Source organism: Pagrus major, chromosome 11 (assembly GCF_040436345.1).
Source record: "Pagrus major chromosome 11, Pma_NU_1.0".
NCBI classification, from domain to species: domain Eukaryota; kingdom Metazoa; phylum Chordata; class Actinopteri; order Spariformes; family Sparidae; genus Pagrus; species Pagrus major.
The window spans coordinates 25200342-25215879 of record NC_133225.1 but is presented as its reverse complement, the minus strand read 5'-3'; the positions used below and the strand labels follow the sequence as shown (position 1 = coordinate 25215879).

At 41.2% G+C, this 15538-nt stretch overlaps 1 protein-coding gene across 2 annotated transcripts in view; it reads left to right on the top strand.

The window, feature by feature from the left end:
• Positions 1–12641, top strand: part of ror1 (receptor tyrosine kinase-like orphan receptor 1) — a 142383-nt gene extending 129742 nt beyond the window's left edge. For both annotated transcript variants that reach the window (XM_073475828.1, XM_073475827.1), the window contains 7 exons: positions 115–432; positions 909–1154; positions 1862–2076; positions 5643–5822; positions 7130–7357; positions 7532–7896; positions 8405–12641. In XM_073475828.1, coding sequence (XP_073331929.1) covers positions 115–432; positions 909–1154; positions 1862–2076; positions 5643–5822; positions 7130–7357; positions 7532–7896; positions 8405–9095 — 2243 coding nt within the window. In that variant the 3' untranslated portion in view covers positions 9096–12641. The remainder of the gene's footprint in view (positions 1–114; positions 433–908; positions 1155–1861; positions 2077–5642; positions 5823–7129; positions 7358–7531; positions 7897–8404) is intronic.
• The last annotated feature ends 2897 nt before the right edge of the window (positions 12642–15538 follow it).

The following is a 15538-nucleotide window of genomic DNA, read 5'->3' as shown; positions in this document are numbered from 1 at the left end:
TTTATTCTGTCTCTTATCTCTTAAACATCAACAAAACCTTAATATATATGCTAAATTTGTAGATGAATTTGATGCCGGACTGCATTGTGAACTTTTGTCCCCCCTCTTTTCCAGCGGCCTTCACCATGATCGGGACGTCCAACCATTTGTCCGATCGTTGCTCCCAGTTCGCCATCCCGTCTCTCTGCCACTTTGCCTTCCCGACATGCGACCGCAGCACCGGGGCTGACAAACCTCGGGACCTGTGTAAGGACGAGTGTGAGATCCTGGAGAACGACTTGTGCAAGACCGAGTACATCATCGCCCGCTCCAACCCCATCATCCTGAAGAGACTGAAGCTGCCGGACTGTGAGGACCTGCCTGCCTCTGACAGCCTCGAGGCCGCCAACTGTCTGAGGATCGGCATCCCCATGGCCGAGCCCATAAACAAGAGTAGGACTTCTTTTCTTAAACTTTTGTCTAACACTGTAACCGCATTACATATACGCAATGATGAAGTTTATGTCACTTGAGATCAGTCATAATTCCATCCTTTAAAGTTTATTTTGATGGCTTACGGTGGGGCTGCACAATGTATTGCTTCAGCATCGACATGGCAATGTTCATGATCAAAATAGTCATATTGCAGGATGTGCAATGTCAAGTAAGGCAAATAAATTCATAATTCACATTTTCAATGTGTTTTTTGTGTTTTTGCTGCAATCAGACTGAGTGTAAAGATTAAAGCACTTGATAAATGTTAGATAAACAGGTGTAGGCTCTCTGTTACTTCACAAGCAGTCCACCTGGGCTCCTGGGCCTGTGATTTCATTGGTAAACCACGTCCACTACCAGCCACCCAAAACAAAGAGACAAAGTGACAATACCAACAGTCAGCTAATGCACAACCACAACTCCCTCTCCCCTAGATCACAAGTGTTACAACAACAGCGGGGCGGACTACAGAGGGACAGTCAGTATGACCAAGTCTGGCCGTCAGTGTCAACCATGGAACTCCCAGTATCCTCACAGCCACACCTACCTGGCCATCCGCTACCCGGAGCTGAACGGAGGACACTCGTACTGCCGCAACCCCGGGAACAAACACGAGGCCCCCTGGTGCTTCACGCTGGATGAGGGGGTCCGCATGGAGCTCTGTGACATACCCGTCTGTGGTAAGAGACTAGCATATTGTAATGCTGTCTTTGAAACACATTTGTAGATATGTTTTGATCTCCAAAACTACAGCAGCACATTTCTTATTCAGCGTAAAACAAAATAACCCTCCTACTTCTGATTTATAAAAAAAACATATTTTTTAGATCTGCTTCACTTGCTGCCCAAATGTCCCATTATGCAAAATGTCATGCTGTTTTTCTTCATTCCCAAAGAGTAATTTGACAGTTTTTGGTGGTATTGGCTTTTGTTTGTAGTACTTTTTAAAATTATTATTATTATTATTATTATTATTATTATTATTATTATTACTGTATAATTAAAGATGTTATAAATATGCAGTCATGGCAACATTTTAACACTATGCAGTATGGCTGCAATTAGATTATTTACATGATTGTCCATAATTTTTTCTATAAAACATCAGACAATAGTAAAAGATGACCTTTACAAGGCCCATGTTTCATCCTCAAATTTCTTGTTTTTGTCTTAAATCAACAATCCAAATATTAAACTTTTTCTCACATCAGAAAAGTTCCTAACAATCATTCAGTTAAAATGTTTTGCAGTTTTATTTTGTGTTAGGTAAACAAATAATCAACTCATTGTTCTAGCTCTAATATGCCTCTTAATTATGTTACATCACCCAGTCGTACTATGACTAATATACCTATTATTATTCCTCTCTCTTCATCCGTCCCTACAGACTACAAAGACAAGTCTGGTGGTGGCAACATGGAGATCTTGTACATCCTGGTCCCCAGTGTGGCGATCCCGTTGGCCATTGCCTTGCTCTTCTTCTTCATTTGCGTGTGCCGCAACAACCAGAAGTCCTCCAGGCCCCCTGCCCCCCGCCAGCCCAAACCGGTGCGAGGACAAAACGTTGAGATGTCCATGCTCACGACTGCGTACAAACCAAAGGTAGAGCAGCACAGTCACAGCACCATGACACCTCTCTGTCCATGTTTTACGCAGCACATGGAAGAAATTAAACTAAAATTAAATCTACAGACCTCCATATTCAATACTATACTTTATTGTTAGTTTACACTGAAATACGTTTGCATCTTTAGGCAGTCCTCAATCTCCCTCTTCTGCAGCATTCTCACTAAACATATCAGAAGTGTAAAACCTCAGTCCTCCCACCATCATCTCTCTCATTCCCTGCTTATAAAACACCAGCAGTACTGCTAAAAACACACTTAAATACACTCGCACAGCATTTTGGGCTCTCCTGTGGTGAATCTAACACAGCGCTCCTCTGCTGTGTTTGTCTTCTCAAGTCAGAAGAGCAGACAGAGGAAGTAGTCAAAACACTGGCACAGCCCTCTGTGTGTCAATGGGGATACGTCGCAGCATGCTGGGGTTACTGGCTGGCTTGAGTGCGTGTGGAAATGACCTGTCTCTGACGCAGCCTCAGATCTCTATCATCAGAGCTCAGCAGGTCCAGGAATGTTTGACTGCAGCTCCTTTTCCTCTCTGTTTATTTCTCTCCTGCTGTCTCTTTTGCCACATCTCTGCCTCACACTCCTGCTCTCCCTCCTGCTCGCACTTAATCCGTCTCTCTCTTTGTTGCTCTTCTTCAATCTATCCCTCCATCCGTTTTACCTCTGGACCTCTTACATCCTTTACTCTGTTCTTCCTCCCTTTCCTCTCTGACCTCTTTGTAATGTAGATCATCAAGCCCCTGCTCTGCCAGCCAACACACAGCTCACATTAGGATCTGTATCATATTTCCTTCAAGGCTGCACACTCAGTCATGTCATGTCTGTTTATCTGTTTGCACATAATTTTGGTGATGGTGGTGGAGGTGTTGGGTTATCTAGACAGTGTGTCTGCTGCTTGTGCAAACGAGAGCCCCGATCCTCAAGGTAATGTGTATAATGTTACTATCAACAGCTGTAGAAAGAACCGCAAAATTTCACCAAAGCGTCAGAAGCCATTAATATCTGTGGTTATTTTCCTTTTTCGCAATGGAACAAATGTTTCATGGACCTAAAAAAAAAAAAGGAGTCTGTCCTCGCTGTGTTTTGATGACAACATTGTCAAGGTAACGGGAGATCAAAGTTTTTCAGAGTGACAGCCATGCAGTTATGCAATTATACTGTGGATTTTAAATGGTCTGTGTGCACAACAAAGGCCTGAAATATGGTGTAGACACATCATACCACATAATCATCCATTTTAAAGGTTGCATAATATGCTAATTTACAGGTTCATGCTTTTGTTTTGGATGTCTGCTAGAAAACGTTTAACATCCTTAAATGTTCACAAAATGCTTTTTTTTTCTTATTCGGTCCATTGCTGCAGCCCCTCTATTCATCCTCTGTCTGAACACACTATTTTAGTGCCTTTATGCCTAAACAAACTAAATAAACAAACTCTCTTGTTTTCATGACTGAATAAACAAACTGACCTTAAAGGACAACACAATGTCATACTGTTTTACTTTGTTTATATGTGGCGGACCCTGCCAACTTTCTAGCTTCAAACAGTGTGTTGGGGACCTTATTTTCCTCCGAGAACAGCTTGTTTATTCAGTTATGCAACAAATAAATATTTCTGAGTTTGTATTGTATATATTAAAATTCAGAGTTTGAATTTCTTGTCCAAAACTACATAGTGCCCCTTTAAGACCCCCCTCCTGAAAAGCTCAGTCTGCTCCAATTGGCCAGCTCTCGCAGACCTGAACAGGCACCGCCCACCATGTTTCTGCATCAGCTCTGCTGTGTTTTTACAACTGTGGCTGAGGACGGTGACTGTATAGTTGTGACATCACAACCTTACAAAAGTCGTGACGGCTCATTTAAATGCCCAGTTTGTGAATACAGGCTGTGTGTATTCTCCAGATTGAGCATGAACGCCTAGACCTCCTTTATAATAAAGACATTGAAATCTCAAATTCTCTAATATGGGACATTTTAAGATTTCAAAAATGAAATAAAGCTTTTGGCAGAATGTGGTATAATTTGGGTAAATGAGGATTTACATGTGATTGTCTACCCTCTAAACCCTTTTGATGAGTGATAAAACAAACCTCAAATTATACAGTCATTTATGTATATTATTGCAGAGTCTCTCTTCCCAACTCCTCTTATCTACAACTATGTCTTGGCTTAGGCTGCTACCCAGCAGGCTTTGCTGCAGGGTCACCCAGGGGGCACTGCCTGTGTCAATCCATTTAGACGCACATAAACACACACACACACACACACACACACACACAAACCTGCTGTGTGTGTGAGGAGGATCTGAGGGTTTGGGTGTGGGGGGAAATGAAGGGGTGAAACAAACCCATAACTAAAAACATCTGTGTCTCTCATAACATCAGCAGGCCCCCACACTTGCTTCATACACAGTCAGACACACACACACACACACACACACACCACCCCCCTCAGAGATCATACAGGCCTGTGTGTGTGTCTCTCTCTCTCCTGCTCACCGAGGAATTTCATTATTCATCTCAGAGTTCCTGGAACCTGAAAATCTCTGCCAACTTCGCCTCACCTTTTATCTTCAAATACAGCTACACACATGCACGTGCACACACACACACAAATGCAAAAATCCCTACTTCTTCTCCCTCTGAGATCACCTGGGCAGCTCTAACATGAGAGTTTAGCTGAAGATAAAAAAAATGTATGAAATGAAACAAAGAATGTCTCTTGATGGTGTACCTTCCAGCTGTGCTGTTTTTACGTCAACATCAACATTTTAAAAAAAATGTACTGTGGTTTTGCATCAGTTGCAGTGTTTGTCAAAAAAAAAGTCTCAAAAGCTGTTAATCTATAAATGATAATTCAGCTTAATTGTATTTTTTTTAATCTTTTTTAATCTTTTGTCTCAATGCTCTGATGGTAAAGTTGAGTCGAGTCCAACTAAATTATAAATAGTTTGTGACCCGGTTATAAGCCACAGTTCAGCTCAGTCTTGTTGGATTTAGCTATACAAACAAACATCCAGTCTGTGTCCTCCTCAGTCAGAATAAAGGACTAAAAAAGCAATGTCTCCCCGCACATAGAAAGCCACAACTCTTTTCTATTATTTCTCCAGCTCATTCAGAAGTTTTACTGGAAAGTGAATTAATGTCTTAGTCTTCCTTAAAGCTGCTGACCTGTCAGTTAAATTACATTTAAAGCTGCGAACGTGTTGCCAGATTTCACAGTTTTCCCACATCACTCTTCGAAGGCTTAAAGTGAGTCATTAGGAGCTGATGTAATGGAGTCTGATCATGACAATTATCAACTCTCTGGGCTACACTTGTATTATTTTTTTGCAACTCAAACACATATTTGATGTTATATTAGGCGGCTCGCCTGCTTCGAATTAGAAGCACCAACATAAACTTCACGTCAACATTTCTCTTTTCCATACAAGGATAATGGTGAGGAAAGAATAATGGCCCAACAAAGAAAATAATGATCTAATTTTACTGTCACATCCTTCTACCCACTGATCTCACTTCTTCCCTCTTCTCTCCACAGAGCAAGGCCAAAGAGCTTCCTTTGTCGGCTGTGCGTTTCATGGAGGAGCTCGGAGAGTGCCCTTTAGGGAAGATCTACAAGGGTCACCTGTATTTGCCGGGCATGGACCAGGCGCAGCTTGTGGCCATAAAGACCCTGAAGGATATCACCAGCGGCCAGCAGTGGAGCGACTTCCAGCAGGTACAGAATAGATCTCTGCTTCCAAAGCTTTCAGTTAACTGCTCCCAATCGTCCACAACTTAATGAAATACTCCAAAAAAAGGTATAAACATATAATATTGGTGAGGTTCAAAAGTCAGCCATGTGAAACCTGCAAAAATTTGTCATTTTCAAGACATCCTTCTAACTGGCAATTGTGTACGGATTGCTAAAATTAAATGTGCTACAAAAATAATCTACCATTTTAAACTACAAGGGATGACTCTCCCAGTGGAAAGATCTCTCTTCCCACAGGACTCGAAGCATGACTTGTTATATTTGCGCAGAAGGTAAACGTGGTGGGTGATGGCAGACTGTATATGGCTGAAACTCACTGGGCAGCAGATTAATTCACTTGAAAATAGTTCCAAAAACAAACTGTAACCACTGGCAGATTGTCCAGATAAATTTAGATGTCAAGGACTGAAACAGATGAGTCGTGAAAACATAATCCTCCCTTTCCATGCACGGAGGATGAGGCAGGCCTGAAGGGCCGGCCTTTAGAGTGACCTTTAGAGAATTTCAATGTGATTTTGAAGGTTTTACTCTGATCGTAGCCTGTAATATTGTGAAAACAACAACCTACATTACCACGTTTTTATCAGGTTATAATCCCATTAATTTCACCATATTAGGACTGATATAACCATTTCATCATCAGGTTACCATATTATTACCAAACTATACTTATTCACTAATACTATATAGTTTAGTCGCTTTTCTTTAAATGTGTTTCCCCATGATTATCTTTTATTTTTGGCCCATTAATACATTTACTGCAACATAAATTTCAGTCTAATATTACTCAGATATACCTGAGCTGTTTATCTTAATCCTCACCTTCGATTAATACCAAGTGGTTACCTGGTTATTACATGTATTACTTAATTAATACCTCATTATTATCCAGCATTACCTTGTTATGACAGAGCTGTAATGTAAAGTGCTACCAAAGATTCTTTTTGCACTTTCAGTTCCCTTGTCTCGAAGCCAGTGGGCTTTTTGAATAAGTTTTAGATTAGATGACTGCAGTTAACGAAAGCTTAGGAGATTTTCACATTTGCGATATATAATACGTCAGTAAATACCCCACGTGAAATTTAAAGCATTTGTGTTGTGTTGTGAACAAGTGGCTAAATTATACTATGTAGGTCATCGGGGACATTAAATGTCATTAAACCAAACAAGGAGACTCATCTACTCACTAGTCTGTCTTTACAGGCTTGTAGATTGATCAGTTTGTAGCCATCATTCCTTTTGCTCTAACTTCACTTTTGTTTCCGTCACAGGAGGTCGCAGTGCTCACAGAGCTGCAGCACCCAAACGTGGTGTGTCTGCTGGGTGTGGTGACGCAGGAGCAGCCCGTCTGTATGCTGTTTGAGTTTTTGCCCCAGGGCGACCTCCACGAGTTCCTCATCATGCGTTCACCGCACTCTGACGTCGGCTGCAGCAGTGATGAGGACGGCACTGTGAAATCCAGCCTGGATCATGGAGACTTCCTGCATATGTCCATACAGGTGGGGATATGATAGCAGTTAAAGTTTTTAATCTCCATACTTATTTTTGTACATGAAAGTAAAAATGATGAGATGATGGATTGCTGCCTTATCAAGCTGATTGAGCTCAAAATCACAGTTTCACTGCTACTTACTCCTTAAATGACCCTTTTCTTTGTGACTAATCAAACCCAGGTGACTGCTGGGATGGAGTACTTGGCCAGCCACTTTTACATCCACAAAGACCTCGCCGCTCGGAACATTCTTGTAGGCGAGCAGCTCCACGTCAAGATCTCCGACCTGGGTCTCTCCAGAGAGATCTACTCCTCAGACTACTACTGCCTCCAGCCCAAAACCCTGCTGCCAATCCGCTGGATGCCTCCCGAGGCCATCTCTTACGGCAAGTTCACTACAGACTCGGACATCTGGTCGTTCGGAGTCGTGCTGTGGGAGATCTTCAGCTACGGCCTGCAGCCCTACTATGGCTTCTCCAACCAGGAAGTGATGGAGATGGTGAGAAAGAGGCAGCTGCTGCCCTGCCCAGAGGACTGTCCACCAAGGTACGTTCTGGTTAATGTTGCTAATCAGCATAAGCTGTGAAGTAAGACATGGGATATGGATCTGATTACTTACCTTTGTTGGTAAGGTTTAGGCTTGAGGAGTGACATTGGTTAGGGTGAGGGCAAGAATATCACGGAAAGCCAATCAGAGGCCTAGTGGGTCGAATCAGTAGCAAATCAGAGGAAACTGACGGAAGAGTCAAAAAAAGAAAATGCTCAGTACCTTGGCACTGTTACCATCACATACACCATACCGTTCACAGCAGAGATGAAAACAGGAAACATGGGCAGAGAGTTGTTAAAACAATCAGCAAAAGTTTTTTTAAGAATTAAATTGAATATATCACATAACTAATTCACCTCTATATTTATAAAAATGTGAAAATCTGTGGGAAAAAATTTGATTTTTTACTTTTATTTAAAAACTTTGGGTATAAAAATTGGTCAATCAGCTTTTAAAGAACTTCTTTCTGTTCTCTGATGACTAACTACCTCTGTTGTCTCTCAGGTTTTATGGTTTGATGACTGAATGCTGGCAGGAGGGACCAGCACGTCGACCGCGCTTCAAGGACATCCACGCCCGCCTGCGAGCCTGGGAGGGGATGTCATCCCACGCCAGCTCCAGCACGCCCTCTGGTGGCGGAGGCAACGCCACCACCCAGACCACCTCGCTCAGCGCCAGTCCTGTGAGCAACCTCAGCAACCCGCGCTATGCCGCTGCTGCTGCAGCTGCAGGGTACCTCTACCCAGCCCAGGCTATTCCCGCCCCGGGCCAGATGGCTTCGATCACAGCCTGGACACCCATGGCTGTGCCCCAAACCCACCAGCGCTTTATCCCCGTCAACGGATACCCCATCCCGCCAGGATACGCAGCTTTTCCAGCCCACTTCACTGCCCCTGTCCCTCCCACCAGGGTCATCCAGCACCACCTGCCCCCTCCTAAAAGCCGCTCACCCAGCAGCGCCAGCGGCTCCACCAGCACGGGTCACGTCAGCGGAGTGCCCTCCACCACGGGCTCCAACCATGACGCCAACACACCACTGCTCTCCCACTGCATCATGCCGGTGAGCGGGCAGGGTCAGGTGTATGGACAAAAGGGGATGGGACCGCTGGACCACGCATCGCAAACATCAGCGCTGCTCGCTAATGATTCTGACGTACTGATGTATAACGACACGGTCATCACCGCAGACCTGTAAATAGATCGAGGGACGCTCACACTTTTTTGTGCTTGGGACCCAAAATAGAGAATTTTAGCCTCTCATCCAGGGACCCAGTCTAACATTTCTACTCCGGCCACACGGAGAACAGAAACCGGCCTGTACGCACATTTGGGTGTGCAAGAAACACTGCCGCAGCTACACACGTATACACACAGCTCAGTCTGACGTTTTAATGCCTTATTGTTTAAAGTGTACTTACTACCATGGTTTGAAAATGTCGTGTTATTATTTTAACCTCTGTGTAAATACGGTACATAAGTCCTGAATGAATGAATGAAATACAAAGATATATATTCAAAAGAACGTTTTATCAAGGAAAAAAATTTAAAGGTGAAAAAGTAGCAAGTCCTTCCTAAGAAATGGTTTAAAAAAAAACTTTCTGTGTTGACACCCAGTCAATGGACTGTTTCATGCAGGATTTGAAGGAAACACTGACATTCATACCGTGACCTTGGTGCCTTTCAGCAGTGTTGTGACTTGCTTGTTTCTGGACATTTTAAAACACAAAAATGTGCTTGTACAGTAAAAGAAACTGCATTTAGCGAAGTGATAACCAAGCGGACAAGAATGGGAACAGAGTACTGAACAGACGAGAAGTTCAGCAGCTTTTACTGAGAAGAACCAGCACTGACCTGTTCAAATACACCAGTATACAAGGCATACAGGTGACGTGCACCGCCTTTTGGATTTATGTGACGGCTCCCTTTTGAAGCAGCTGGAATTCAAATTGAAACAGAACGGCCACAGGTGATAAGTTAGCTACAAATACTCGTCCAGGCGCTGAGATCTGGCATCATCACTTTCACACAAAACCCCTTTCAGAAATGACACCTGAATGTTTCTTGTGCAACCTCAACATGACTGTCTGACACTTTTGCAACTTGGACTCTGGCCTCTTTGCCATATTCAAATGTCAGCGTACAGATTTCCTGGCTGAGGAAGCTGGGAGTACTTCTGATTGGACGATAAACCTCCCAGCGGATATGGCATCCAACTTCAAATACTGGCAGCAGATGAGCCCCTACAGATCGTACAAATGAAATCACGCAGCGCTCATATCCTCCTAAACTGGACTGCTCTCAGGGCAAACACTTCACTCATCACGCGAGGGCCGGCATCAATACGCTAAAATTTGACCCTCACAAAAGAACGTTTTTATTGTAAATTGGATACGGTGTTTAAATTTTTACGCGAGAGTTTCTCAGTGTTTGAATTTGAAGGAACTAAAAGATCGTCATGTCTTCATATCTTTTCTCCTTTCCTTTTTTTATTTTTTCGGTATCTGTATTGTACAAAAAATACCATTGAAGACATGAAAGTACTCAAAGCAGAGTTTAAGCACATAAGGCTCATAGTGGATAATGTTACCATCGCAAAAATGAGCCTCAGTTGGTCTCTGCATGTACACAGAAACCCTTATAAATGGTATGTTTGATGTGATTAAATTTAAGCCCACTCTGTGCTTAAACAGAAGAATGTATGACCTAATTGAGGATCAGTTTCATGAGAGATTTATGTATGTTGCTTTTATTTGGTTCTGTATCTGTAAATGAAAGGTATCCTGGCACCACTTGTACTGACATGTATATGTAGGTGATCCTAACAAGGATGAGTTTCCACGTGAGTCTCATTTCCAGTTGAACATGCCGACCATCCAGTAGCAAATAATCGTCTACGGTTTCAGATACATTTGTCCTTTTACTATATGAAGAAGTTGTGTGTTTGGTAAACTCTCAGTCCTGTAATCACACAAACGATGCCTCAGCTGTCGTTTATAGTTTGATAGCAGTTGATGAGGAGCATTATGAAGCGTCAGAGAACCAGCTGCAGTAACAGAACAGTGTGTGACCTTATTAGTTGTACCTGTGTAGTAGACAATCATTGGTTTTGAAGGGTCGTAAAAGTTTCCCAGACTGTTGGTATGTGTTGCACTCATTCTTCATCATTCTGTCAGTCAGCTGTATTCTCTCAGCAGCATGACACCAAGGTACGTCAATAACATTTCACTGTGGATGCGTAGTAAAGATGACTTGTTGCCTAAAGTGCATTTTTTTAATGGTAACGTTTTAAGTTGACATTTTTGCAATGTAGAAACTATTTAGTAAATCTACCCCAAAAAATCAAAAACACATATTTTTCCTCTTACCTGTAGTTGTATTTATCCATCTAGAGTGTTTTGCCTTCTCTTTGATATGATGGAACAAGATGGCACTCAGATTGTGGTGATTAAACCCAACAGAAATGTCTCTTTCCAGAAATCATGACCCAGTTACACAAGATAATCTACAAATCAGACTGTAAGCAGTTTCATGTCGGAACTATTTTCTGTCAATAGTATCGTCGCCCAGAAGACAAGGGGGCTGTAAAGTTTGTTAGCTCTGTAGTGATGGAGGCTTCGCTCTGTTCCAACCAGGAACAGCACCAGGCTTTTGAAGCCAAAGCAGCCAAACTGTGTAATTACCATGTCACGTGATGCACACTGGCCCAAAAAGAAAGATTCAACTACATTTGGAAAGTCTAGAAGAGCCACACCATTAAATTGTTTTATTCCCATTCAAGTTAGCATAGGGCTGAACTTAAAGTTAGCCGCTCGGCCAGCAGAAGACTTGCGTAATTTTATACCCAGGACAAGGTGATACAATTGGCAGGTGGTTCGGTAGAAGGAAAAATAGTTCCTACAAGTAACTGTTCACAACAAGATCTGTGGATTATCTTTAGTAACCAGGTCATGATTTCTGTAAAGACACTTTGCAGTTGAGTTTTTAAATGCATTTTCTGGTGCTTTTTGCACCTCAATCCAAGTACCATCTAGTTCCATTTTATTTAAGGCAGACATCTCAATGGCTGATATCTCCAAAACTCTGCAACTCACATCAAAACAATCTAGACAGACTAATAGCACTACAGGTAAGAGGAAAAATAACTTATTTTGATTTTGGAGCAAACTGTCCCTTTTAGCCCTTGGCTTCTACAAGTAAACAGCAGCAAGAAAAGCAGCTGCTCCAATTCACAGCAGATTAAAATCAAAAGAAATCAGAGTTACATGACACTGAGCTTTATTTTACCCTAAATCACTTTATTCAAACCAAATATGGTGAACAGAAGCTGATTGTTCTCAAAATGAAGGGAGAAGATGTATTTTCCATCTGGTCCAAGGTTATTCAAATCATTTCAAGTACATTTTCCCATTGACTTTTTATTTCATTGCTGCCTTTTTGTCTGTACTTTACCTTTTTCTTCCTCTGAAGCAGATCGAGCTACCTTGGCATTTGAGTTTGTACACGTGACCTCCAGCATGTAACGGATGTATGTGTACTAATATAGCAGTGCAAAAACCACTTGTACACAAGACTGTGAATCTTAATCAAGTCTAGGTATTTTTGTATTTGGCAAAAAAAAAAAAAAAAAAACATTGTCGTGCCTTTTTTGTTTTATTCGAGATACAACTAAATACAAGTAAATTTATATTCAATAACAGTGTACCCATACAGAAGGTTTACATGCTTATCCTTTTGACCAAGAGAGGCCTTGTCTTTGTATTTTGTCTGAACATTTTTTTTGCACAGATGTTTTGTATTGCAAAATCATTTATTAAATGATGTTGTTTGGTTAACCGTGCAGTCTATACGATTATTAATTTGTAGACGTACAGAAATTGTGGGGTGTTACTTGTCTGTTTTTGTTTATTATAAGGAGGAGAGCTCCCTCCTTGGACTGGTAATCACAAGGGTAATGGCAGTGTGGATCCACTAGGTATCACCAAGCCACCATTTCTGTGGATTTTCTTAAGTTTGTGTGCCTGCCTGATCATTGTAGTAACCACTGATGACCAGGTGATGGCGCCCTTTAACTGTTTGATTAGTACGAGCTTCATAACAGCTGGAAACGATATTAGTCCAGCTAGAATTTGGCAAAAGACGGAAAAATGACTCTAGTATAGTGTTCCTCTGTGCTGACTGTGTGTGTGTGTGTGTGTTTTCTCTCATTTCCTCCTCAAACTCTCACTTTGCACATTGAATAAGCCAAAACAGCTCAAACCATGAACCAGCCTGGCTGTGACTATTTATATTCATGCCAAAAAAAAGTAATGTTGTACATATATGGAGATGATTTACTGTGCACACACCCCTCTGGTTATTAAGTTGTAAGTGTGTGTGTGTGTGTGTGTGTGTGTGTGTGTGTGTGTGTGTCAGAGGGAGAACATAGCACTTGGCATACAGTACACATATATGTATTTGTATGCTAGTAAGTAAAACTGCATTCTAAATCAGCACACACACGTTAAACATCAGTATTTCTTTAAGTAATCTGGTTATGACTCACTTATATTACAAAAAACGTACTCATATGTTTACAAGTTGTGACCAGTTCGACTAAAGAGTGATTTTTTCCTTCTCCTTTCCCTCGTTGTATTTTGATGGATGCAGATATCAAGAGACAGATAAACCAAGCCAAAAATATGGGTAATACGGGTGAAGATATCCTAAAAATCTCCCCCTGAGAGCAAGATATGTCACTGAGCCAGTCCAAACCTGGTGTTACCATTTGTTCTGAGTGATACTATCTCAAGTGGAAAGCTCTAAGCACATCAGTTCACATCAGGTTTTGACGTGCGTGAGTCACCGCTTGTGATCGGCTTTCATTTCTCTACTCAATATGCAAATAAACATGTACAGCACCGAGACAGACGGACACAATGTTTTTATACACAAAGAAAGAATGAACTTAATGTACAACATTTGAGGAATTTACAAAAATAGGCAGCATTTCACAAAGTCTATAAAGTTTCTCCTAAATCAAGATCTTACAAAACTGCACAATTTTTTATGGGAGTCTTGGGACTTTCTCCACGGGTGACAAACAAGTAGCCTATATTGGTGCCTGTGTACTGCATTTGTAAAACGTCACGTTTTAGTTTCCATCGTAGTGTAAATGGTGAAATCAGTTTGAACCCTGTGTTCAGACAGCTGCTAAATGTTGACAACAGACTGCAATGCAATGCAGGCGATGCCGCGACAAGCCAACACTTTTTCCAAGGAAAGAAACGACTTAATGTATTGCATTTAATGCCGAATTTACAAGAAGGCATGGATGATTTAATATTCGTCATAGACAGCGCCTTCTCCTCACTTAACTACTCACAGAATTGAGTGATTTGTTAAGGGAATCTGAGGATTTCTAGTTCAATGGTTGTATCAATTGAAAGTGTGTACTCACAAACATCTGCTGTTAACATTGGCAGGTTAAGAGAGGCCAAACATATAATTATTACATTACAGTGAATCACATGTAAATCAGAAAGCGTGTAATAAAATTCTGCCTGTTGTCTTGTTTTTGTTTCACAGAGGATGTCAGTTGAGTAGGCAGTCACATTGAACATACACACAGAGTGATCAGATCTCATATGCATCTTCAATGTATCTTAGGGGTGTTCCCACCTGTACTTACAGTTGTACACTTGTAATCGGATCACTCAGGACACATTTTGATAACGGGTCTGGTGATTCTGAGCTTTTTCTTTCCCTCTTAAGTGTGTGTTTGTAGGTGTAGGTTGGCAGGTAACAGGAAAAGATGAAAAAAAGGAGGGAAAGATATTAGCAGTGAAACCAAATTGACTCCTGGAAACATTTTCCGCTGTTGTTCTGGAGCAGTTTGTTTAATGAAAATCTTCTGTGAGCAGCAGTAGCAGAGTGGTAAACAGCCATGACTTCTTCATTAGAGACACAGAGCTCTGAAACCATTGGATATAATTTCTCCCAAGGCAAGAACAAAAATCATTTGCTATGCTTGCATGTGCGGCCAGACATTGAGAGAAAAAAGGGAAGCATCTGTAGCTGATAGACTCTGGTAGAGCAGCAGAACATCTGTCCTCATCGAGATGTCAGAGACTCAGAGTCACTCACATCCTGGGAGGCAATTTTACAACCAGCACTGAGACTCTGAGTCTGGGGTTTAACAATTTATTTAGTCCATAAAATAAAATAAAAAATAGTAAAAATAGTAAAATAAAAAACAAAAACAAAAAAAACAACAACCATATTGTTTGTGCTCATATTGTTTAATGTTAAATCTTAATCTAGTAGTAGTGATCTAAAAAGCACCGTACAAATAGTATGAGTGTTATATTCTTAAAGTATCTGATATTAAATGTACTTAAGTATCAAAAGTACAAGTAAAAGTAAAATGTAGTTAATGTACATTTATTCAAACAAACTGTATCTATAGTATATTTTGGGGCAGCTGATACCCCCTTGGCCAAATTAGCATTTTTCTGATTATTGGAGTCAATATTTTTTTTAAATCAGATTGTCAATAAAATAGATTATTTTGAAAATGCACTATTTTGGCTCTGATGCAGCACACAATCTGCAAAGTAACTAGTAACTAAAGTTATCAAAGGAATGTAGTAAGTAAAAAGT